Consider the following 24,567-nt stretch of genomic DNA (forward strand, 5'->3'; position numbering starts at 1 on the left):
GGTAGTGTGCCATTGTTATGCATCCCCTAGTTGTAGTATACCATTGTTCTGTGTCCCCTAGTGGTAGTGTGCCATTGGTCTGGGTTCCATAGCGGTAGTGTGCCATTGATCTGTCCCCAAGTGGTAGTGTTCCATTGCTCTTGGTTCCTTATTTGTAATGTGTTATTGCTCTGGGTTCCCAAGTGGTAATTTGCCATTTTTCTGGGTACTCTAGTGGTAGTGTACTGTTGTTTTCGGTCCCCAAGTGGTAGTGTGCCATTGGTCTAGGTTCCATAGTGGCAGAGAGTCATTGTTCTAGGTCTCCAAGTGGTAGTGTTCCATTGGTCTGGGTTCCTAAGTGGTAGTATGCCATTGCTTTAGGCTCTTTATCTGTAATGTGCCATTGTTGTGAGTTGGCATGGGTAGTGTGCCATTGTCCTGGGTCACCGAGTGGTAGTTTGCCATTTTTATGGGTACTCTAGTGGTAGTGTACTATTGTTCTGGGTCCCCAAGTGGTTGTCTATTGTTCTGGGGCCCATAGTGGTAGTGTACCATTGTTCTGTGTCCCCTAGTGGTAGTGTGCCATTGTACTGGGTGCCCAAGTGGCAGTGTGCAATTTCTCTGGGTCCCCTAGTAGTAGTTTGCCACTGTTCTAGGTTCCCAAGTGGTAGTGTGCCATTGGTCTGGGTTCTCTAGTGGTAGTGTGCCATTGATCTTGATCCCCAAGTGGTAGTGTGCCATTGTTCTCGGTTCCTTATTTGTAATGTGTATTGTTTTGGGTCCCCAAGTGGTAGTTTGCCATTGGCCTGGGTCACCTACTGAAAGTTTACCATTGTTCTGGGTCCCCTAGTGGTAGTGTGCTATTGTTCTAGGTCCCCAAGTGGTAGTGTGCCATTTTTCTGGGTCCACAAGTATAAATGTGTTGTTGTTGTTATTATTATGGAAAGAATCAAAGAGTTTTTGAAATTATTTTATTTTATTTTATGAGAGAACAACGGTAACCCTTGAATCAATATATGGTGTTAATAAAACAAGGTGGTACTGTACATAGCAGAACTGGTATCCATAAGTAACCACAAGTGTAGCAATATAAAGACGTTTAGTGTATTATGTATTTCAATTTTGTATTTATTTATTCACAGTTTCTTACATAGAGCAGCAACTTCCATAGCATTTTACAATTGGAAACAAAAGTTATAAAACAAAACTGGATAATAACAGACAGACATAGAGGTAGGAGGGCCCTGCTCGCAAGCTTACAATCTATAGGGAAATAGGCATTGATACACATGGATAGGTGTTATCTATTGTATAATGGTCCACCAGATTGCAAAGGTTCTTGGTGGGTTGCATGATCTGGTCATATAGTAACGTTGGCCTGGGATCAGAAGGATGGAAAGGGATAAAAGATAAAATATGTGAGGATATGTTTGGACTGTACATTGGGGATGTAATTGGAAAGAAAGTTTATGAAGGTTACAGTATGTGGGCGATTCCGGAATTTGATAAGCATGTCTGAAGAGGTGAGTTTTCAGGGAACGTTTTTAGGTTTGGAGACTAGAGGAGAGTCTTATTGTGTGTGGGAGGGCATTCCACAGAGTGGGTGCAGTCCGAAGAAGTCCTGGAATAGTGAGTGGGAGTGAATAATGAGTGTGGATGGATCTCTTTTTGGTGAGACCAGTAAGAAGACTATTGCAATAATCAATGTGGGAAATACCGGATGCACAGATTTGAGTTTCTACAGTGTCTTGTGTAAGGTACAGATGGAGCCTCCATTATTAAGTCTCATTCTGTGACTAGACGCGCCAGCCTGGGTGCACCTAAGCACTGCGAGCGTCTCCGTCTGGACGGGCACGCGTGCCCAGACAGAGACGCGCCCCATTCACTTCAATGGAGAGTGTCTCCGTCTGCGCACCCGGACAGAGATGCTCTGAATGGGAGCGTCTCTGTGCACTCCCGGCGTGACTAGGCGGACGGATCGCCTAGTCACGTCGGGAGTGCACGCCTGCGCCTCGGTCAGGTAAAATGATCGAGGCTCCATCTGTATAACATACCGTGTAGCCATGGCAGCATCACTGGATGGCAGAGTTGCTGTACTGCAGAAATTGAATAACAGAATGAATGGGGACAATGCAGTGTACTGAGTGTGATGGGCTGCCTGTCATGTGGGGGGTGGGGCCACATGACAACACACAAAACAGGCCCCACAGATACGTTGGCCTACCGGGGATCTTCCTGGGGAGCTCTATGGACAATTGGCCGCTGGACAGAGATATCAGGTTTGTAACTATTATTGGCTGGTGGAAATATAATTCATTCTGTCTTATTAAATATTACCACAATCACTACTGTGAAAACTAAATTTTATCGGTCACGTCTGCTGGTTTTCTGTCCTGTTTTACTGTTGGTGGCTCCCATTTCCCAGCAGGGCATATTTGTTTCTCCTATAATGATGTTTTTGGATCACCAGCCCCAGCACAGACAAGAAGCCCATAACACCAACCACAGCCACAAGCACGGAGGATGGGACAGTATGATCCGCCTGGATTTGACCTGCAGAAAAAGTTGGAGATAAAGTTACAGATATTCATCATACCGGGATTTTGCTGGGGTAAGTCTTAGGGCTGTATTTGAGTCTAACTATGGTTGCTGCTCAGTGTGGCTAATGTACATGATCTCAACTCTACAGTCTGCATACAGTGGAATAATGGAAGTGTGGGTGGCTGGTGCCAAATGCTTCTTAGGAAACAGATGAGGGAAAGGATGTGCAGCCAGGAACAAAAGGAGCCTTTCAACTAGAGATGAGCGGGTTCGGTTTCTTTGAATCCGAACCCGCACGAACTTCACTTTTTTTTTCACGGGTCCGAGCGACTCGGATCTTCCCGCCTTGCTCGGTTAACCCGAGCGCGCCCGAACGTCATCATGACGCTGTCGGATTCTCGCGAGACTCGGATTCTATATAAGGAGCCGCGCGTCGCCGCCATTTTCACACGTGCATTGAGATTGATAGGGAGAGGACGTGGCTGGCGTCCTCTCCATTTAGATTAGATTTATAAGAGATAGAGAGAGAGAGATTGCTGTGATACTGTAGATTAGAAGAAAGTGCAGAGTGCAGACAGAGTTTAGTGACTGACGACCACAGTGACCAGTGACCACCAGAGACAGTGCAGTTGTTTGTTTTATTTAATATATCCGTTCTCTGCCTGAAAAAAACGATACACAGTCACACAGTGACTCAGTCTGTGTGCACTGCTCAGCCCAGTGTGCTGCACATCAATGTATTGTATATAAAGCTTATAATTGTGGGGGAGACTGGGGAGCACTGCAGGTTGTTATAGCAGGAGCCAGGAGTACATGATAAATAATATTATATTAAAATTAAACAGTGCACACTTTTGCTGCAGGAGTGCCACTGCCAGTGTGACTAGTGGTGACCAGTGCCTGACCACCAGTATATTAGTAGTATTGTATACTATCTCTTTATCAACCAGTCTATATTAGCAGCAGACACAGTACAGTGCGGTAGTTCACGGCTGTGGCTACCTCTGTGTCGGCACTCGGCAGGCAGTCCGTCCATCCATAATTGTATTATATACCACCTAACCGTGGTTTTTTTTTTCTTTCTTTATACCGTCGTCATAGTCATACTAGTTGTTACGAGTATACTACTATCTCTTTATCAACCAGTGTACAGTGCGGTAGTTCACGGCTGTGGCTACCTCTGTGTCGGAACTCGGCAGGCAGTCCGTCCATCCATAATTGTATTATAATATATACCACCTAACCGTGGTTTTTTTTTTCGTTCTTTATACCGTCGTCATACTAGTTGTTACGAGTATACTACTATCTCTTTATCAACCAGTGTACAGTGCGGTAGTTCACGGCTGTGGCTACCTCTGTGTCGGCACTCGGCAGGCAGTCCGTCCAACCATAATTGTATTATATACCACCTAACCGTGGTTTTTTTTTCATTCTTTATACCGTCGTCATACTAGTTGTTACGAGTATACTACTATCTCTTTATCAACCAGTGTACAGTGCGGTAGTTCACGGCTGTGGCTACCTCTGTGTCGGCACTCGGCAGGCAGTCCGTCCAACCATAATTGTATTATATACCACCTAACCGTGGTTTTTTTTTCATTCTTTATACCGTCGTCATACTAGTTGTTACGAGTATACTACTATCTCTTTATCAACCAGTGTACAGTGCGGTAGTTCACGGCTGTGGCTACCTCTGTGTCGGCACTCGGCAGCCCGTCCATAATTGTATATACCACCTAACCGTGGTTTTTTTTTCTTTCTTTATACATACATACTAGTTACGAGTATACTATCTCTTTATCAACCAGTCTATATATTAGCAGCAGACACAGTACAGTGCGGTAGTTCACGGCTGTGGCTACCTCTGTGTCGGCACTCCGCAGCCCGTCCATAATTGTATATACCACCTAACCGTGGTTTTTTTTTCTTTCTTTATACATACATACTAGTTACGAGTATACTATCTCTTTATCAACCAGTCTATATATTAGCAGCAGACACAGTACAGTGCGGTAGTTCACGGCTGTGGCTACCTCTGTGTCGGCACTCCGCAGCCCGTCCATAATTGTATATACCAGTGACCTAACCGTGGTTTTTTTTTCTTTCTTTATACATACATACTAGTTACGAGTATACTATCTCTTTATCAACCAGTCTATATATTAGCAGCAGACACAGTACAGTGCGGTAGTTCACGGCTGTGGCTACCTCTGTGTCGGCACTCCGCAGCCCGTCCATAATTGTATATACCAGTGACCTAACCGTGGTTTTTTTTTCTTTCTTTATACATACATACTAGTTACGAGTATACTATCTCTTTATCAACCAGTCTATATATTAGCAGCAGACACAGTACAGTGCGGTAGTTCACGGCTGTGGCTACCTCTGTGTCGGCACTCGGCAGCCCGTCCATAATTGTATATACCACCTAACCGTGGTTTTTTTTTCTTTCTTTATACATACATACTAGTTACGAGTATACTATCTCTTTATCAACCAGTCTATATATTAGCAGCAGACACAGTACAGTGCGGTAGTTCACGGCTGTGGCTACCTCTGTGTCGGCACTCGGCAGCCCGTCCATAATTGTATACTAGTATCCAATCCATCCATCTGCATTGTTTACCTGAGGTGCCTTTTAGTTGTGCCTATTAAAATATGGAGAACAAAAATGTTGAGGTTCCAAAATTAGGGAAAGATCAAGATCCACTTCCACCTCGTGCTGAAGCTGCTGCCACTGCAGTGCCACTCCTAGATGGGCCCGGTGTTTGTGTCGGCCACTAGGGTCGCTAATCTTACTCACACAGTCAGCTACCTCATTGCGCCTCTTTTTTTCTTTGCGTCATGTGCTGTTTGGGGAGGGTTTTTTGGAAGGGCCATCCTGCGTGACACTGCAGTGCCACTCCTAGATGGGCCCGGTGTTTGTGTCGGCCACTAGGGTCGCTAATCTTACTCACACAGCTACCTCATTGCGCCTCTTTTTTTCTTTGCGTCATGTGCTGTTTGGGGAGGGTTTTTTGGAAGGGACATCCTGCGTGACACTGCAGTGCCACTCCTAGATGGGCCCGGTGTTTGTGTCGGCCACTAGGGTCGCTTATCTTACTCACACAGCGACCTCGGTGCAAATTTTAGGACTAAAAATAATATTGTGAGGTGTGAGGTATTCAGAATAGACTGAAAATGAGTGTAAATTATGGTTTTTGAGGTTAATAATACTTTGGGATCAAAATGACCCCCAAATTCTATGATTTAAGCTGTTTTTTAGTGTTTTTGGAAAAAAACACCCGAATCCAAAACACACCCGAATCCGACAAAAATAATTCGGTGAGGTTTTGCCAAAACGCGTTCGAACCCAAAACACGGCCGCGGAACCGAACCCAAAACCAAAACACAAAACCCGAAAAATTTCAGGCGCTCATCTCTACTTTCAACTGGCCTCCTTGGAATGGTCTATAAGATGCAGAGGTTGGTTAAAACATCTTATTTTGCCTCTAGGTATTCTCATATGAAAATTTTTCAAGTAAATATCTTAACAAATGTGGGAGAAAAAGTAACAAGAGTGAATATCGTATTGCTGTTCAATTGACCTAAATATAAAAATATAACACCTCATCATTGATTGGTAATAAGCATGCATTGGACAAGCTCACACTGATCTCCTATAGATTGTAAGCTTGCAAGCAGGGCCTTCCTACCTCTATGTCTGTATGTTATTACCCAGTTTGTCTTATCACTGTTGTTTCCAATTGCAAAGCGCAACGGAATATACTGCGCTATGTAAGAAACTGTAAATAAATAATAAATAAATCTCTTACAGTGGCTGAAATCAACCAGCCAAAAATAAATAAATAAATGTATTTACGCATACAGATGGATACACGCCAATCGTGGCTCGGCCTGCGACTCATTGCGCATGGCAAGGCGCACTTCTGGGAACGAATGGGACGCGCATGTGCCCCATTCATAGTGAATGGGAGCATATCATTACGCTGCCTGGCGAGGCCAGGTGCACGCGCGCCTATGCACACCGCAGTACCCCATCTGTGATGCAGCCACGCTCAATGAGTGTGGCTCTATCTGTATAATAGCTAAAAAAAAAATAACTTAAAAAGCAATAAAAATTTTAAAAAATATAGAGAAGAGGTAGGTAGAAGTGCAATGCGTTTTCAGCAACGCGTTTCACAGAACAACAGCTGCTTTCTCAGGCAACCAACTTGCTATAGTATTACAATAAATGGATCATTATAACATTAGCATTTTTGGTATGTACTGGGTATCTTATGCATCTTAATCACTTTTTTTGAGTATCCTAACATCGACGGACATCGGGCTATTAAATAAATGTCCAAGATGCATTTACATCCTCTTAGAGGAGCGTATATTGTATACTGTTTATGAAAACACAGCTTATTGGTTTCAAATTGATCTAAACCAGTTCCTGTCTTCCTCTACACATCTTCATGGAATAAGACCACAGAGGTACAGAGCGATATACCCCTTTCACACTGCCAATGCCGGATCCCACCCGGGAATTGAAAGCGGGTCCTTCCCGGGTGGGATCCTGCATCGGCAGCTGTTGCAGGCTTTCCCGACCCAGCAATAAGCCGGGCGGGTTGCCAAAGCAGCAGGGATGGGGGGGGGGGCGGAGCCGGCGGCGGGGGCGGAGGTGGCGCTGGGAGATCAGCTCATCTCTGCGCCGCCTCCGGATCCCGGGACGCATTGACCTGGAAGCACCTTTTAAGCAGCCACTGACCCGGTATTCAACCCGAGTATAACACTGCTTTATTCCTGGGTTGAATTGCCGAGTCAGGTGACCCGCAATTTCGGCAATGCCCCTTTCACACCGCACGCCAACCCGTGTCGACCCGGCAATATGCCGAGTCGATACCGGGTTATTTGTGCGGTGTGAAAGGGGTATAACATTGCCCAGACAACCATTGTAGGACTACGGTGCAAGAGATTATCAGTCACCTGTTTATCACCAGCCAATGATGAGTTGTTGTATTTTTAGGTCATTTAAATTATGATATACACTATTGATGCAGTTTTTCTCCCTCATATTTCAGGATATCTACTTGAAGAAATGTTCATATAAAAAATTACTTAGGCAAAAGAAAGCGCTGGAACCACCCTCTCTATACTATGGAAAAAGGTCATGCCCTATCACACATAAAGAGTAATTTAGAGTTGGAAGTAAAAAGATGCCCATTTATGCCTGCACACTGGCCTTTCATATTTATATATTAGGTAGGTTCAACACATCACCTAATCTGTGCAACCTTAACTATTGTAGCATATAGTATTCATGCTGTGCAGATATTCTGCTGTCAGGAACATACTTGGCAACTGTTTCTTAGGGTGCAGAATTAACAATAATTAAAATTTGTAAAAATACGTGTACCCTAAAATGCTGACAAATGACAGAGGCTGTAGCTCAAGTGTCTGTACACCCTTACTGTAGTCTACTTGCTCGTGAGCACCTCAAGTTTTGGGTGAGGCTCATGAATTGGGGAGCGCAGATGGCGTAGTGGCTAACATTACCACCTCACAGCACTGAGGTCATAAGATCAATTCCCACTCATGGCCCATCTGTGTAGAGTTTGCGTGTTCTTCACATGGTTGCGTGGGTTTTACTCCACGTGTTCCGATTTTATATATATATATATACACATGTGTAGTGTACCAGGAAAGCTATCGGCGCCACAGATGCAGTATAACAAATAAAAACACTAGTAGTGGAACTACAGATGTACAATCAGCCTAGTGGGCACTCCCTATGTGTTAGCAGGGCGTCAGCTTTGTACCTCAAATACAGTTAGGCACCGGTATAAGTGTCTAAAAAGTCGAATATAGGAACAAAAGATTAGGTAATAGAAAGCGACCACTGGTGCAAAAACCATATGTACAACTAGGCAGTTATATAAAAAAACAATTTTTACATTTATTACAATATAGCACTAGAAACAAACTGAGTGTTTACAGAGTAAAAAATAAATACAGATGTCATACCTAAAAAACATATAAAAAAATTGTATGCAAAGTTTAAAAAGCAGGAGATAAAAAGGGGGGTACATATAATATAAAATACGTAAAGATAAAAAATTCAAAAAAAGGTTTTTTTTTTTTTAAATTAAAATTAAAAAAGAGGAGTAAAGTATCTTAACTTAGTCACTGAGGTTAGATCAAGGCAGCACCCAACGCGTTTCGTCCTATCTGGACTTCATCAAGGGGTGATATACACATACATATATATACATACACACACACACATATATATATATATATATATATATACATACACACACACAGTGCAATGGGTCCGGCACTCCAGTATACTAAAAATTTGTGTCCCTGGTGTCCTTACTTTTCCGTATGATATGTATACTTAACCATGTGTGCGGCACTCTGGGATTAAGAAATCTGTTCAGACCACAGGGTTCAGACCACAGACCACGCTGTGGTATGAACAGATTCCTTAATCCCAGAGTGCCGCACACATGGTAAAGTATACATATATATATATATATATATATATATATATAGCAAAAAAGGGTGTTTCCCCAGGGAGCTTGTGATCTTACTTGGTATGTCAACAAATTTATCACTTATACAATAAAATAGTCATAAGAGATAGACTTATTTATTTTTATAAAACACAGTAAAAAATTAGCTGTATCACAGTATATCCAAAAAGACAATCAATGTTTCATACATATATTGATGTTGGTAACAATTCAATTCAATCATATGTCAATATACAATTGATCTTCCTTGAAGAAATGACAAAATCGCTGTCTTAACCCCTATATATATATATATAGCATAAGGCGGCACTCAGACGACTTCATAAAAAGACTCAAACTCCCAGAATTGAGTCTTTTTTTTCAAGTTGTCTGAGTGCCGCCTTATGCCATATATATATTTATATATTGTTCAAATCTATGGATCTGTTTCTAGGAGGGCACCGATGCAGGTTATACATTTCAAAAATGGAGTGACAGCTAACAACACTTCTGTTTGTATATATATATTACATATAAGTGCCACGGTGCCGCAATTAGCGTTAATGTAGTCCCCAGATAGTATCTGGCACTCGTGGACAAAGAATCACACTAACAACAGGTAAATCAAATCAACGTTTCGGGATCTGTAGCCTTGTATCAAGACTCTTGATAAAGGGATGCAGATCCCGAAACGTCTATTTGATTTACCTGTTGTCAGTGTGATTCTTTGTCCACGAGTGCCAGATACTATCTGGGGACTATATATATATATATATATATATATACTGTACATGTGCAGTCCCAGATGGCGCAGCACTCCAGACTCTTGAAAAATGATCACATCAGAACGACATGAAGTGCATCATGCTGTTCTGATGTGATCATTTTTAATCGTCTGGAGTGATGCGCCATCCGTAACTGTATGTATTTACTGTTAGTGCGGGCACCCAACCATTAAATCATTCAAAGGGAGAGACGGTCTGTCTGTACTGTGTGAGTGTATATATATATATATTCAAAGGATATATACACAGATGCTGCTCTGCAGGGAAGGCACCGGAGCACGGCGAACGTAAGCCCGGAGTGCCAGGGACCCTATACATGTGGATATATATATATATATATATATATATATATTGTGGCAGGAGAAGTACTTTGCCACCTGGAAACAACCATAGGGAAGTGTGGATGGACCGGGTTCCCATCCATTGGGCCCAGACCAGGTCTTATAGGTTTCTTAGCCCAAGAAGCTGCTTCATCAGCCAGCACCTGGCTGCTGGGTTTAAGCAGAGTCTCTCCCATTAGTCAGGGCTTCTGAAGGCAGTTAGTGTCCAGGTGATAGGCCTGCTAGGGACAGTGGGATCCGGAAGACTGGGGCACTAGTGTCAGGATGCCGGGACCTGAAGGGTTCCTTATTTAGTAGTAAGAGGGAGTGAGGCAGGGCCTAACCTCCATAGTTGTTTATACTAAAGACAGTGATCTTTGTTTTATGTATATCTCTGTTTTTGAGCTACCTGAATAAAAGGTATTTGTTGTTTTTGCACAAGCCTGGAGTCGGTCGCTGGTGGAATTTTTGTAGCAGAGCACATTCTAGCAAGACTCCTGTTACAATTAGTGATGAGCGAGGTTCGGTTTTACTCGGTTCTCAAAACGGCATCTTATTGGCTATCCAAAACACGTGACATCCGTGAGCCAATAAGATGCCGTTTTGAGAACCGAGTAAAACCGAGTAAAACCGAGTAAAACCGAATCCGCTCATCACTAGTTACAATGTGTGTATACTATATAGATTACAAAAAATAATTGGTGTCTTCCAGTTCCCCCTCAAGCCCCCTCTCCCAAAGGGTACATCTGGGCATTATACAAAGGTGTAGCAGTATATACTCCTAGACATTTGCTGACTTTTGATCAGAGATGTGTGGAAAAGATAGGCAGGGGCGGCACTGCCTCACCTGCCATAGACTATTTACTCCAGAGTTTTGGCTATAAAAATTATTATAATAATGCAAAGAAGATATTTCAAACAAATTATTTGTATTTTTCATATACTTTATACAGTCAAAACTCTGGTACAAGGTTAGTATGACAGGAAAGGCTGTGCCTCACCCCACCGCACGTCAGACTTGTCCTGACAGTGACAGCCCCGCTTACCCGTGTCCTGGCGGCTCTGGGTCGCGGTCAGATGCCACGTGACATCCTCGACCAGAGCAAAGCAGCAGAAAGCACAGAGGAGGAGTGAGCGCCGCTGATACTGATAGGCGCAGCACTCGCTCGTCGGCTCCTCTAGCAGCTCCTGCTGCAGAATGTGTACTATGTACAGATGGAATGGGGACAACGGAGCAGGTGCCGTGTTCCTTTTGGGACAGAAGCCCGGCGGCAACCGACTCCATTGTCTCCGGCAGTTCCACCCCTAACTAGAGTCCAACTATAAATGAGACCTGCAGAGATGAATAATTATCCCATTGACCATTATAAACAGGCTTACCATACTATCTCTATATCGGAAAACTGCGCACTCACAGCAGCCACGTTGTATCTGTGCGGCCTCAAACATTGCTGCCGCATCCCAGAAAGATGCGGACGCATCGTGAGGCGGCGCCACACATGCTGGGCGGCCTTACCCTGTGCTGGGTTCCCCCAGCATGTAAGGATATGGCGCAGATCTTGTTGCATATGCAGCGATCTGAGTCCATCTCTGGATAAGATCCTCAAAGCCTGAAAATGTGCACATTACACACTAATTGGTAAATATCATGTGGCTGAGGGCACTCGGGCACCTTAGAAATAAATATATAATCCAGGAAATTAGTAACAGAGAGGTATTACTCACCCTATGAGGGTAAGGGCCTGAATCTGAGTAGCACAGCGCTCTGTATGCAACCACATATGGAATGTGAATGTTTTGCTAACAGTTGGTAATGCAACTATACGCACGTCTTCCAGCATATACATCGTGCTGCCCACTGTCTCTCCATCCGCAGTCACAGTCATTATGTATTGGAATTTGCATTTACGCCATGCTGAGTGTAAGAGATTAGTGTGAGATCAGGGCCGGATTTACTGTTAGGCAACCTAGGCGTCCCTGGCTGTGCCTGTCTCTCTGCCCCACATGTGGAATCTGGATACTGTGGATGCTGCTGCTGAGCCGCACACGCTGGAGGTGAGCACCAATCTCCCCCTCCGATCACATCACAAGGCGCACATCTCTGTGCCCCAAACCTGCCATGTGTGCTGCGGATTGCTGCCCGTCTTCTGTGCACTGCAGCAGTCTGTGCACCGTCTACCCGCTTCCTCCGTGTCTACACCTTTATTGGTCCACCCCCTCTCCCTTATTAGCAGCTGCGGCCCACTGCCACACAGTGACAGTGTCACACCCACTGATCTCAGCAACTGAGCTGTGCGGCTGCATGTGTGAGCAGCAGCGGAACCAAGTGCCGGAGATCCATGCTACTTTGGCTGTGCAGTGGCAGCAGCACTGTGCAGCCTGTATAGCCACAGTTGCACGACCTCTACCTTCCTCGCTATTGGCTTCTCCTTACACTATAGTGTAGCAAAAGCAGGCTGCTGGATCTGCTTCTCGTCCTCTGAAGGCCACACGGTGGCTCCAGGAACTATGAGCAACAGCTGAATGAGAATCAGGCTGGTAAGGCTGGGGCCACACATAGCGGCCAAGTGGATCCCACTTCTCTTTCCATTGTCTCTCTCTCCATCTCCAGTGTGGTGAAACACGTAAAGGGCATTATGGTGTGTGGCGTAATATGTAAGGGGCACTACAGTGTGGTGCGTAATGTGTTAGGGGCATTACGGTGTGGCATAATGTGTAAGGGGAATTACAGTGTGGTGCGTAATGTGTTAGGGGCATTACGGTGTGGCATAATGTGTAAGGGGAATTACAGTGTGGTGCGTAATGTGTTAGGGGCATTACGGTGTGGCATAATGTGTAAGGGGAATTACAGTGTGGTGCGTAATGTGTTAGGGGCATTACGGTGTGGCATAATGTGTAAGGGGAATTACAGTGTGGTGCGTAATGTGTTAGGGGCATTACGGTGTGGCATAATATGTAAGGGGAATTACAATGTGGTGCATAATGTGTAAGGGGCATTACAGTGTGCAATATTATGTGTAAGGGGCATTACGGTGTGCAATATAATGTGTAAGGGGAATTACAATGTGGTGCATAATGTGTAAGGGGAATTACAATGTGGTGCATAATGTGTAAGGGGCATTACTGTGTGGTGCGTAACGTGTAAGGGGCATTATGGTGTGTGGTGTAATGTGTAAAGGGCATACTATAAGGAGGAAAAATTACAAATAATGTAAGGGATATGAATCAGAAACAAAAAGTGCTTGAGTGAGGGGATCTCAAACCGTTATCTTGCCTAGGACCCCATGATGTCTAAATCCGTGTCTGTGTGAGATAGGCGTCCCTCCGACATATATATAACTCAGAATAGGATGCAACTCTATCTACACTCACCTGACACACAAAACATTTTTTTTGCATGCATTCGCATTACTGGCGCCCATTTGCCACCCATTAATGCCCACTTAGTGGCTGCAGAGAAATGACACAGAATTGCTGGGAGACCAGCAAAGATGTGTACGTTCACTACAGCATGGGGGTCATTCTGAGTTGATCGCTAGCTGCCGGCTAATCTGCGCATGCGTATGCACCGCAATGCGCACGCGCGACGTACGGGTGCAAAAAGCATAGTGGTTTTGCACAGGTTCTAGCGAAGCTTTCAGTCGCACGGCCGAATGCAGGAAGATTGACACGAAGTGGGCGTTTCTGGGTGGCAACCGACCGTTTTCAGGGAGTGCTTAGAAAAACGCAGGCGTGTCGGGAAAAACGCAGGCGTGGCTTGGCGAACGCTGTCTCTCCATTGTTAGAATCAACGGGCCTGAAGAGTAACTACAGGGCTGGTCTTGTTTTGTACAAAATTATTTTGCAGGCGCACTGCTGCACAAGCGTTCGCACTTCTGCAAAGCAAAAATACACTCCCCGGTGGGTGGCGACAATGCGTTTGCACGGCTGTTAAAAGTAGCCTGCGAGCGATCAACTCGGAATGAGGGCCCATATGCAGAACAGATGCAGGCGTATATGGAGGTGCGTGTGACTCAGAATCAGGCATTGGTAGCTATGTTGCTGGGAATATCGCTTCTACTGAATCAATATCTATTTCAATTTCTGTATGTTGCATGTCTGTTCTGCATGTTACATGTCTGTATGTCGTATGTCTGTTGCATGTCTGTTGCTAGACTGCATGTTGTATGTCTTCTTGTTGCATGTCTGTTTGCTGCAAGTCTGTTGCTAGACTATATATAGTATGTCTGTTTGCTGCAAGTCTGTTGCTAGACTGCATATAGTATGTCTGTTTGCTGCAAGTCTGTTGCTAGACTGCATATAGTATGTCTGTTTGCTGCAAGTCTGTTGCTAGACTGCATATAGTATGGCTGCTTGCTGCAAGTCTGTTGCTAGACTGCAGGGGTAATTCAGACTGGCACTTTTCATGTTTTGTGTTTTGGTTTTAATTTAATTCCACTTTCGTGTTTTGGTTTTGGCTTGGTTTTGACAAAACCACTCTTTCGTGTTTTGGTTTTGGATCTGGATGATTTTTAAAAAAAAAACATAAAAACAACTAAAATCACAGAATTTGGGGGTAATTTTGCTCCTACAGTATTATTAACCTCAATAACATAAATTTCCACTAATTTCCAGTCTATTCTGAACACCTTACACCTCACAATATTGTTTTTAGGCCTAAAAGTTGAACCGAGGTGGCTGTATGACCAAGCTAAGCGACACAAGTGTGTGGCACAAACACCTGGCCCATCTAGGAGTGGCACTGCAGTTGCAGACAAGATGGCACTATTCAAAAACTAGTCCCCAAACAGCACATGATGCAAAGAAGAAAAGAGGTGCACTGAGGCTGCTGTATGACTAAGCCAAGCGACACAAGTGTGCGGCACAAACACCTGGCCCATCTAGGAGTGGCACTGCAGTGTCAGACAGGGTGGCACTTTTCAAAAACTAGGCCCCAAACACAAACCTCCCAACTTTTCTGTTGCTGAATGAGGGACAGATGCGCGGCTCCTGAAAAAGGGCGTGGCCTAAGAAAAGGGGGCATGGCTTCGCTGGAGGACCCGCTATCGCGAGCCATGCCCCCGTTTTCGTCACTGAGGGGGCATGCCCAGCGCTCTGTGAGCCGCTGGCATGCCCCCTCTTCCTCTGAATCAAGTGAATAGACGCTGTGCGCATGCACACAGCATCTATTCACCGCTGCTCTGCTAATCAGAGCAGCGAGTGACAGAGCCTCCCAGCTGCCCCCCCCCCCCCCCCACCTACCATCACCACGGGACACTGCGGCCCGCGGGTGGGACAGCGGGACAGTCCCCAAAAAACAGGACTGTCCAGCGAAAATTGGGACAGTTGGGAGGCATGCAAACAACACCTCATGCAAAGATGTAGAAGAGGTGCAATGAGGTAGCTGTATGACTAAGCTAAGCGACACATACAATTCCCACTGGAATTATACGTCCAAATCACTGGAATTATATGTCCAAATAACTGGAATTACATGGTAAAATCACTGGAATTAAATGGCAAAATCACTGGAATTAAACGTCCAAATCACTGGAATTATACGTCCAAATCACTGGAATTAAATGGCAAAATCACTGGAATTAAATGGCAAATCACTGGAATTATACCGCAAAATCACTGGAATTATACTGCAAAACCACTGGAATTATACGTCCAAATCACTGGAATTAAATGGCAGTACCACTGGACATATACAGAAGTGTCAGACAGGATGGCACTTTAAAAAAATAGTCCCCAAACAGCACATCATGCCAAGAAGTAAAAGAGGGCAATGAGGTAGCTGTATGACTAAGCTAAGCGACACAAGTGTGCGGCACAAACACCTGGCCCATCTAAGGTTGGCACTGCAGTCCCACTGCACTAATGGTGGATACCGGACGCACGTCTAACACCAGCATAGTTGTTATGGCCTCAGTAATCGGCTTATATTTATATTTATATATATATATATATATATACGGCAGTATAACTGGACTGGACTTATACGCCAGTACCACTGTAATTATACGGCAGGATAACTGGACTTATATGGCAGGATCACTGGATTTATACGGCAGGATCACTGTAATTATACGCCAATACCACTGTAACTATACGGCAGGATTACTGGAATTATATGGCAGGATCACTGGAATTATACGTCAAAATCACTGGAATTACACGTCAAAATCACTGGAATTATACGGCCAAATCACTGGAATTATACGGCTAAATCACAGGAATTATACTGCAAAATCACTGTAATAATACTGCAAAATCACTGGAATTATACGTCAAAATCACTGGAATTATACGTCAAAATCAGTGGAATTAAATGGCAGTACCACTGGACATATACAGAGGTGTCAGACAGGATGGCACTTTAAAAAAATAGTCCCCAAACAGCACATGATGCAAAGAAGAAAAAAAGGTGCACCGAGGTTGCTGTATGACTAAGCTAAGCGACACAACCACCTGGCCCATCTAGTAGTGTCAAGCAGGGGCTGAATGTCGAGAGTGGGCCGCAATTGTTCGGTCCACTGACAGCATCCCCAGCACGCCCCTGTCGTTTAAAAAAAAATCTGCAATTGATGGACTTATACGGCAGTACCCCAGGACTAATACAGCAGTACCCCTGGACTCATACGGCAGTGTCACACAGGATGGCACTTTTCAAAATCTAGGCCCCAAACAGCACCTCATGCAAAACTGTCGAAGAGGTGCAATGAGGTAGCTGTATGACTAAGCCAAGCGACACAGACAATTACCACTGGAATTATACGTCCAAATCACTGGTATTATACACCAAAATCACTGGAATTATACGTCCAAATCACTGGTATTATACACCAAAATCACTGGAATTAAATGGCAAAATCACTGGAATTAAATGGTAAAATCACTGGAATTATACATTCAAATCACTGGAATTATACATTCAAATCACTGGAATTATATGTCCAAATCACTGGAATTATACGTCCAAATCACTGGAATTATACGTGCAAATCACTGGAATTATACGTCCAAATCACTGGAATTATACGTCCAAATCACTGGAATTAAATGGCAAAATCTCGTTATCGCCTGCCTAGTGAAGTGGAATCTAGATGGGATATGGTACCGGGGACACAATGGGGGGTAATTCTGAGTTGATCGCAGCAGGAACTTTGTTAGCAGTTGGGCAAAACCATGTGCACTGCAGGGGAGGCAGATATAACATGTGCAGAGAGAGTTAGATTTGGGTGGGTTATTTTGTTTCTGTGCAGGGTAAATACTGGCTGCTTTTTCTTTACACTTCAATTTAGATTGCAGATTGAACACACCACACCCAAATCTAACTCTCTCTGCACATGTTATACCTGCCTCCCCTGCAGTGCACATGGGTGGTCATTCTGAGTTGTTCGCTCGGTAATTTTCTTCGCATTGCAGCGATTTTCCGCTAACTGCGCATGCGCAATGTTCGCACTGCGACTGCGCCAAGTAAATTTGCTAAGAAGTTAGGAATTTTACTCACGGCATTACGAGGTTTTTTCTTCGTTCTGGAGATCGTAATGTGATTGACAGGAAGTGGGTGTTTCTGGGCGGAAACTGGACGTTTTATGGGAGTGTGTGAAAAAACGCTGCCGTTTCTGGGAAAAACGCGGGAGTGGCTGGAGAAACGGAGGAGTGTCTGGGCGAACGCTGGGTGTGTTTGTGACGTCAAACCAGGAACGAAACTGACTGAACTGATCGCACTGGAAGAGTAAGTCTCGAGCTACTCAGAAACTGCTAAGAAATGTCTATTCGCAATTCTGCTAATCTTTCGTTCGCAATTTTGATAAGCTAAGATTCACTCCCAGTAGGCGGCGGCTTAGCGTGTGCAATGCTGCTAAAAGCAGCTAGCGAGCGAACAACTCGGAATGACCACCATGGTTTTGCCCAACTACTAACAAAGTACCTGCTGCGATCAACTCAGAATTACCCCCAATACCTCCATCAATTGTCTAAATCCAACTGCACTAATGGCGGATACCGGACGCACGTCAGACAATCAAAATAAAACTGTAGAAGATGGTTACGTATGTAAATATTGCTCATTTCAAACGCCAGACTTAAATCTGTTTACCTTCCATGTGGATTCCGAGCACCCCAATGTTGTATTAAATTCTTCTTATTTCTGTGTGGAGTGTAACTGAGCCAGCCCCGGGCCCCCTTCTCAGAGACGAGTCACAAACACACTTACCTTTCCAAATCCATCCTGAGAGTCCTCTCTGCTCTCTCCCACGCTTTCTGCTCCTGGCCTCCTGTCCCTAGCTCTTCGCGGCTCCTCTTCACTGACGCGGCGTGATGTCATGACGTCACGCCGTGCCTCATTCCGGATCAAAAAAACTTTATTAAACAGCAAGCTGCTGCTTGCTGTTTTATAAAGGGCGGGCGGCTGCGGGTGGGCCGCGGAGGGGAGCAGCCCGCGATCAAGCGATGATAGCATCAGCAGAAGGGGAGCGGCGGCGGCCGCAGACAGTCTCAATGGCCGCCAGCACCGGGATATGAGGGCTATTAACTGGTGGCAGCCGCGGGCAGTCTCACTGGCGGCGGCCGCCGCCGGGAATATCCACGGCTGGCTGTTTGAGCAGCCCGGGCCCTCCACTCTGTCAGAGTGGGCCTGGGACAACTGTACACAGGGCACCCCCTTCATGGAGGCCCTGCGCTCGTCTAACACCAACATAAGTATCAAGGCCTCGGTTATGAGGGCTTCCATCGTCATGTGAAGCTGAACCACTAGTCATGAACATAGGCCAGGGCCTCAGCCGTTCCTTGCCACTCCGTGTCGTAAATGGCATATTGGCAAGTTTACGTTTCTCCTCAGACGATTTAAATTTCTTTTTTTGGGTCTTTTACTGAACTTTAGCTTTTTGGATTTTACATGCTCTCTACTATCACATTGGGCATCGGCCTTGGCAGACGACGTTGATGGCATTTCATCATCTATGTTATGACTAGTGTTATCCTCCAAATTTTTGTTCTCCATTATTTTTTTGGAGTTATATAACACAATATGTGGCACAGGAATGACTGATGGCCAGGACATTACCACTGGTCTGATGCAGCACAACACAGCAACACTGTAAGGGTCTTGTTGTTGTTGTTGTTGTTATTATTATTATTATTATTATTATTTTTTATTATTTTTTATTTTTTACACACATTTTATTAGGTGGATCACGAAATTGTTACATTAATAACAGAACATACCAGGCAAAGTAGGAAACCGAAGTACAAATGTAACTACAATAGGTTGTAACATCAACAGAGTGGATCCTTTTTTTTTTTTTTTTTTTTTAAAGTTAAGGCAATTGAAAAGGGTAACTCTCGGTAACGGAGTAGCCGTCCTTCAAAAAGAGTTGACAGTGGGAATTAGAAGAAAATAATACTCGGAGAGAAAATAAAAGGGGTCAGGGAAATAGAGGAGATAGAGCAAATTCAGTCAAAAAGAAAGAAAGGGAGTAGAAAGGGGTGGAGGGGTGGCCTCCAGAGACAAGAGGTAGGTAGAGCTGCAATGCACGGTGTCAAGTTGCAAATGGGGAGGAAGCCTGTTGTAAGGTTAGCCATGGGGACCATATTTTATCAAATTGTTTCGAGGTGTTACGAATAACAGCGATCATGTATTCCATTTTATGTACATACCAAATTCGGGAGATTATCACCGGTATTGGGGAGGGAGTCGGGTTCTTCCAGTCCGTGGCTATTTGGCATGTCATTGCCGAAACTACATGTCGAAATAGCTTGTTTTGGTGTCTGTTAAGAGTAGGGAGGGTCATAGGGAGCAGAAAGTATTGGGGGTCAGGAGAAATGGAGGTGTCAAATAAGCGCGAGAGCAATGTAATGAGCTCACCCCAAATTTTAAAAAAATTTGGGCAGGTCCACCATATGTGTAAAAATGAGCCAACGTCCGCACAACCCCTCCAGCATCTATCCGGAGTGTCGGGAAACATAGTGTGTAGACGGGAAGGGACATAATACCAGCGGTAGAGTAATTTGTAGATATTTTCTCTGACGTCCTAGTGGATGCTGGGAACTCCGAAAGGACCATGGGGAATAGCGGCTCCGCAGGAGACTGGGCACAAAAGTAAAAGCTTTAGGACTAGCTGGTGTGCACTGGCTCCTCCCCCTATGACCCTCCTCCAAGCCTCAGTTAGATTTTTGTGCCCGAACGAGAAGGGTGCAATCTAGGTGGCTCTCCTGAGCTGCTTAGAGTAAAAGTTTAAATTAGGTTTTTTATTTTCAGTGAGTCCTGCTGGCAACAGGCTCACTGCATCGAGGGACTAAGGGGAGAAGAAGCGAACTCACCTGCGTGCAGAGTGGATTGGGCTTCTTAGGCTACTGGACATTAGCTCCAGAGGGACGATCACAGGCCCAGCCATGGATGGGTCCCAGAGCCGCGCCGCCGTCCCCCTTACAGAGCCAGAAGAGCAGAAGAGGTCCGGAAAATCGGCGGCAGAAGACGTCCTGTCTTCAATAAGGTAGCGCACAGCACCGCAGCTGTGCGCCATTGCTCTCAGCACACTTCACACTCCGGTCACTGAGGGTGCAGGGCGCTGGGGGGGGGGGGGGCGCCCTGAGACGCAATAAAAATACCTTAGATGGCAAAAAATACATCACATATAGCTCCTGGGCTATATGGATGCATTTAACCCCTGCCAGAATACATAGAAAAACGGGAGATAAGGCCGCCGATAAGGGGGCGGAGCCTATCTCCTCAGCACACTGGCGCCATTTTCCCTCACAGCTCCGTTGGAGGGAAGCTCCCTGGCTCTCCCCTGCAGTCACTACACTACAGAAAGGGTTAAAAAAGAGAGGGGGGGCACTAATTACGCGCAGTATTAAAGATACAGCAGCTATAAGGGGAAAAACACTTATATAAGGTTATCCCTGTATATATATAGCGCTCTGGTGTGTGCTGGCAAACTCTCCCTCTGTCTCCCCAAAGGGCTAGTGGGGTCCTGTCCTCTATCAGAGCATTCCCTGTGTGTGTGCTGTATGTCGGTACGTTTGTGTCGACATGTATGAGGAGAAAAATGATGTGGAGACGGAGCAGATTGCCTGTAATAGTGATGTCACCCCCTAGGGGGTCGACACCTGAGTGGATGAACTGTTGGAAGGAATTACGTGACAGTGTCAGCTCTGTATAAAAGACAGTGGTTGACATGAGAAAGCCGGCTACTCAGCTTGTGCCTGTCCAGACGTCTCATAGGCCGTCAGGGGCTCTAAAGCGCCCGTTACCTCAGATGGCAGAAATAGACGCCGACACGGATACTGACTCCAGTGTCGACGGTGAAGAGACAAATGTGACTTCCAGTAGGGCCACACGTTACATGATTGAGGCAATGAAAAATGTTTTACACATTTCTGATAATACGAGTACCACCAAAAAGGGGTATTATGTTCGGTGAGGAAAAACTACCTGTAGTTTTCCTGAATCTGAGAAATTAAATGAGGTGTGTGATGATGCGTGGGTTTCCCCCGATAACAACTGATAATTTCTAAAATGTTATTGGCATTATATCCTTTCCCGCCAGAGGTTAGGGTGCGTTGGGAAACACCCCCTAGGGTGGATAAAGCGCTCACACGCTTGTAAGGGCTCTACCCTCTCCTGAGATGGCCGCCCTTAAGGATCCTGCTGATAGAAAGCAGGAGGGTATCCTAAAATGTATTTACACACATACTGGTGTTATACTGCGACCAGCAATCGCCTCAGCCTGGATGTGCAGTGCTGGGTTGGCGTGGTCGGATTCCCTGACTGAAAATATTGATACCCTAGATAGGGACAGTATATTTTTGCCTATAGAGCATTTAAAAGATGCATTTCTATATATGCGTGATGCACAGCGGAATATTTGCCGACTGGCATCAAGTCTAAGTGCGTTGTCCATTTCTACCAGTAGAGGGTTATGGACACGACAGTGGTCAGGTGATGCGGATTTCAAACGGCATTTGGAAGTATTGCCTTATTAAGGGGAGGAGTTATTTGGGGTCGGTCTTTCAGACCTGGTGGCCACGGCAACAGCTGGGAAATCCACGTTTGTACCCCAGGTCGCCTCTCAACATGAGAAGACGCCGTATTATCAGGTGCAGTCTTTTCGTGGACAAGCGGGCAAAAGGTTCCTCATTTCTGCCCCGTGACAGAGGGAGAGGAAAAAGGCTGCAGAAATCAGCCAGTTCCCAGGAACAGAAACCCTCTCCCGCCTCTGCCAAGCACTCAGTATGACGCTGGGGCTTTACAAGCAGAATCAGGCACGGTGGGGGGCCCGTCTCAATGAATTTCAGCGCGCAGTGGGCTCACTCGCAAGTAGACCCCTGGATCCTTCAGGTGATATCTCAGGGGTACAAATTGGAATTCGAGACGTCTCCCCCTCGCCGTTTCCTAAAGTCGGCTTTACCGATGTCTCCTTCTGACAGGGAGACAGTTTTGGAAGCCATTCACAAGCTGTATTCCCAGCAAGTGATAATCAAGGTACCCCTCCTGCAACAGGGAACGGGGTATTATTCCACACTGTTGTGGTACCGAAGCCGGACGGCTCGGTGAGACCGATTCTAAATCTAAAATCTTTGAACACTTACATACAGAGGTTCAAATTCAAGATTGAGTCACTCAGAGCAGTGATTGCGAACCTGGAAGAAGGGGACTATATGATGTCTCGGGACATCAAGGATGCTTACCTTCATGTCCAAATTTACCCTTCTCACCAAGGGTACCTCAGGTTTATGGTACAGAACTGTCACTATCAGTTCAGACGCTGCCGTATGGATGGTCCACGGCACCCCGGGTCTTTACCAAGGTAATGGCCGAAATGATGATATTCCTTCGAAGGAAGGGAATTTTAGTTATCCCTTACTTGGACGATTCCTTGATAAGGGTAAGATCCAGGGAACAGTTGGAGGTCGGTGTAGCACTATCTCAGGTAGTGTTGCGGCAGCACGATTGGATTCTTAATATTCCAAAATCGCAGCTGGTTCCGACGACTCGTCTTCTGTTCCTAGGGATGATCCTGGACACAGTCCAGAAAAAGGTGTTTCTCCCGGAGGAGAAAGCCAGGGAGTTATCCGAGCTAGTCAGGAACCTCCTAAAACCGAGCCAAGTCTCAGTGCATCAATGCACAAGGGTTCTGGGTAAAATGGTGGCTTCCTACGAAGCAATCCCATTCGGCAGATTCCACGCAAGAACTTTCCAGTGGGACCTGCTGGACAAATGGTCCGGGTCGCATCTTCAGATGCATCAGCGGATAACCCTGTCACCAAGAACAAGGGTGTCCCTCCTGTGGTGGTTGCAGAGTGCTCATCTTCTAGAGGGCCGCAGATTCGGCATTCAGGACTGGGTCCTGGTGACCACGGATGCCAGCCTGCGAGGCTGGGGAGCAGTCACACAGGGAAGGAATTTCCAGGGCTTATGGTCAAGCCTGGAGACATCACTTCACATAAATATCCTGAAGCTAAGGGCCATTTACAATGCTCTAAGCTTAGCAAGACCTCTGCTTCAAGGTCAGCCGGTGTTGATCCAGTCGGACAACATCACGGCAGTCACCCACGTAAACAGACAGGGTGGCACAAGAAGCAGGAGGGCAATGGCAGAAGCTGCAAGGATTCTTCGCTGGGCGGAAAATCATGTGATAGCACTGTCAGCAATTCCGGGAGTGGACAACTGGGAAGCAGACTTCCTCAGCAGACACGACCTCCACCCGGGAGAGTGGGGACTTCACCCAGAAGTCTTCCACATGATTATAAACCGTTGGGAAAAACTCGACAGGTATTGCGCCAGGTCAAGGGACCCTCAGGCAATAGCTGTAGACGCTCTGGTAACACCGTGGGTGTACCAGTCAGTGTATGTGTTCCCTCATCTGCCTCTCATACCCAAGGTACTGAGATTGATAAGATGGAGAGGAGTAAGCACTATATTCGTGGCTCCGGATTGGCCAAGAAGGACTTGGTAACCGGAACTTCAAAAGATGCTCACGGAGGATCCGTGGCCTCTACCTCTAAGAAGGGACCTGCTTCAGCAAGGACCCTGTCTGTTCCAAGACTTACCGCGACTGCGTTTGACGGCATGGCGGTTGAACGCCGGATCCTGAAGGAAAAAAGGCATTCCGGATGAGGTCATCCCTATCCTGATCAAAGCCAGGAAGGATGTAACCGCAAAACATTATCACCGCATTTGGCGAAAATATGTTGCGTGGTGCGAGGCCAGTATGGCCCGACGGAGGAAATTCAACTGGGTCGATTCCTACATTTCCTGCAAACAGGAGTGTCTATGGGCCTGAAATTGGGGTCCATTAAGGTTCAAATTTCGGCCCTGTCAATTTTCTTCCAAAAAGAACTAGCTTCAGTCCCTGAAGTTCAGACGTTGTAAAAGGGGCACTGCATATACAGCCTCCTTTTGTGCCTCCAGTGGCACCTTGGGATCTCAATGTAGTTTTTGGGTTCCAA

The 24,567-nt window shown here is 45.6% G+C and overlaps 1 protein-coding gene across 1 annotated transcript in view; it reads right to left on the bottom strand.

Moving 5' to 3' along the window:
- Positions 1-936: 936 nt before the first annotated feature.
- Positions 937-24,567, bottom strand: part of LOC135001352 (IgGFc-binding protein-like) — a 46,753-nt gene continuing 23,122 nt past the window's right edge. Inside the window, exon 5 of the mRNA XM_063951574.1 lies at positions 937-2,532. Within this exon, the coding sequence (XP_063807644.1) occupies positions 2,378-2,532 (155 nt within the window). The 3' untranslated portion in view covers positions 937-2,377. The remainder of the gene's footprint in view (positions 2,533-24,567) is intronic.

This window comes from Pseudophryne corroboree, unplaced genomic scaffold (genome assembly GCF_028390025.1).
Source record: "Pseudophryne corroboree isolate aPseCor3 unplaced genomic scaffold, aPseCor3.hap2 scaffold_1638, whole genome shotgun sequence".
Classification (NCBI taxonomy): domain Eukaryota; kingdom Metazoa; phylum Chordata; class Amphibia; order Anura; family Myobatrachidae; genus Pseudophryne; species Pseudophryne corroboree.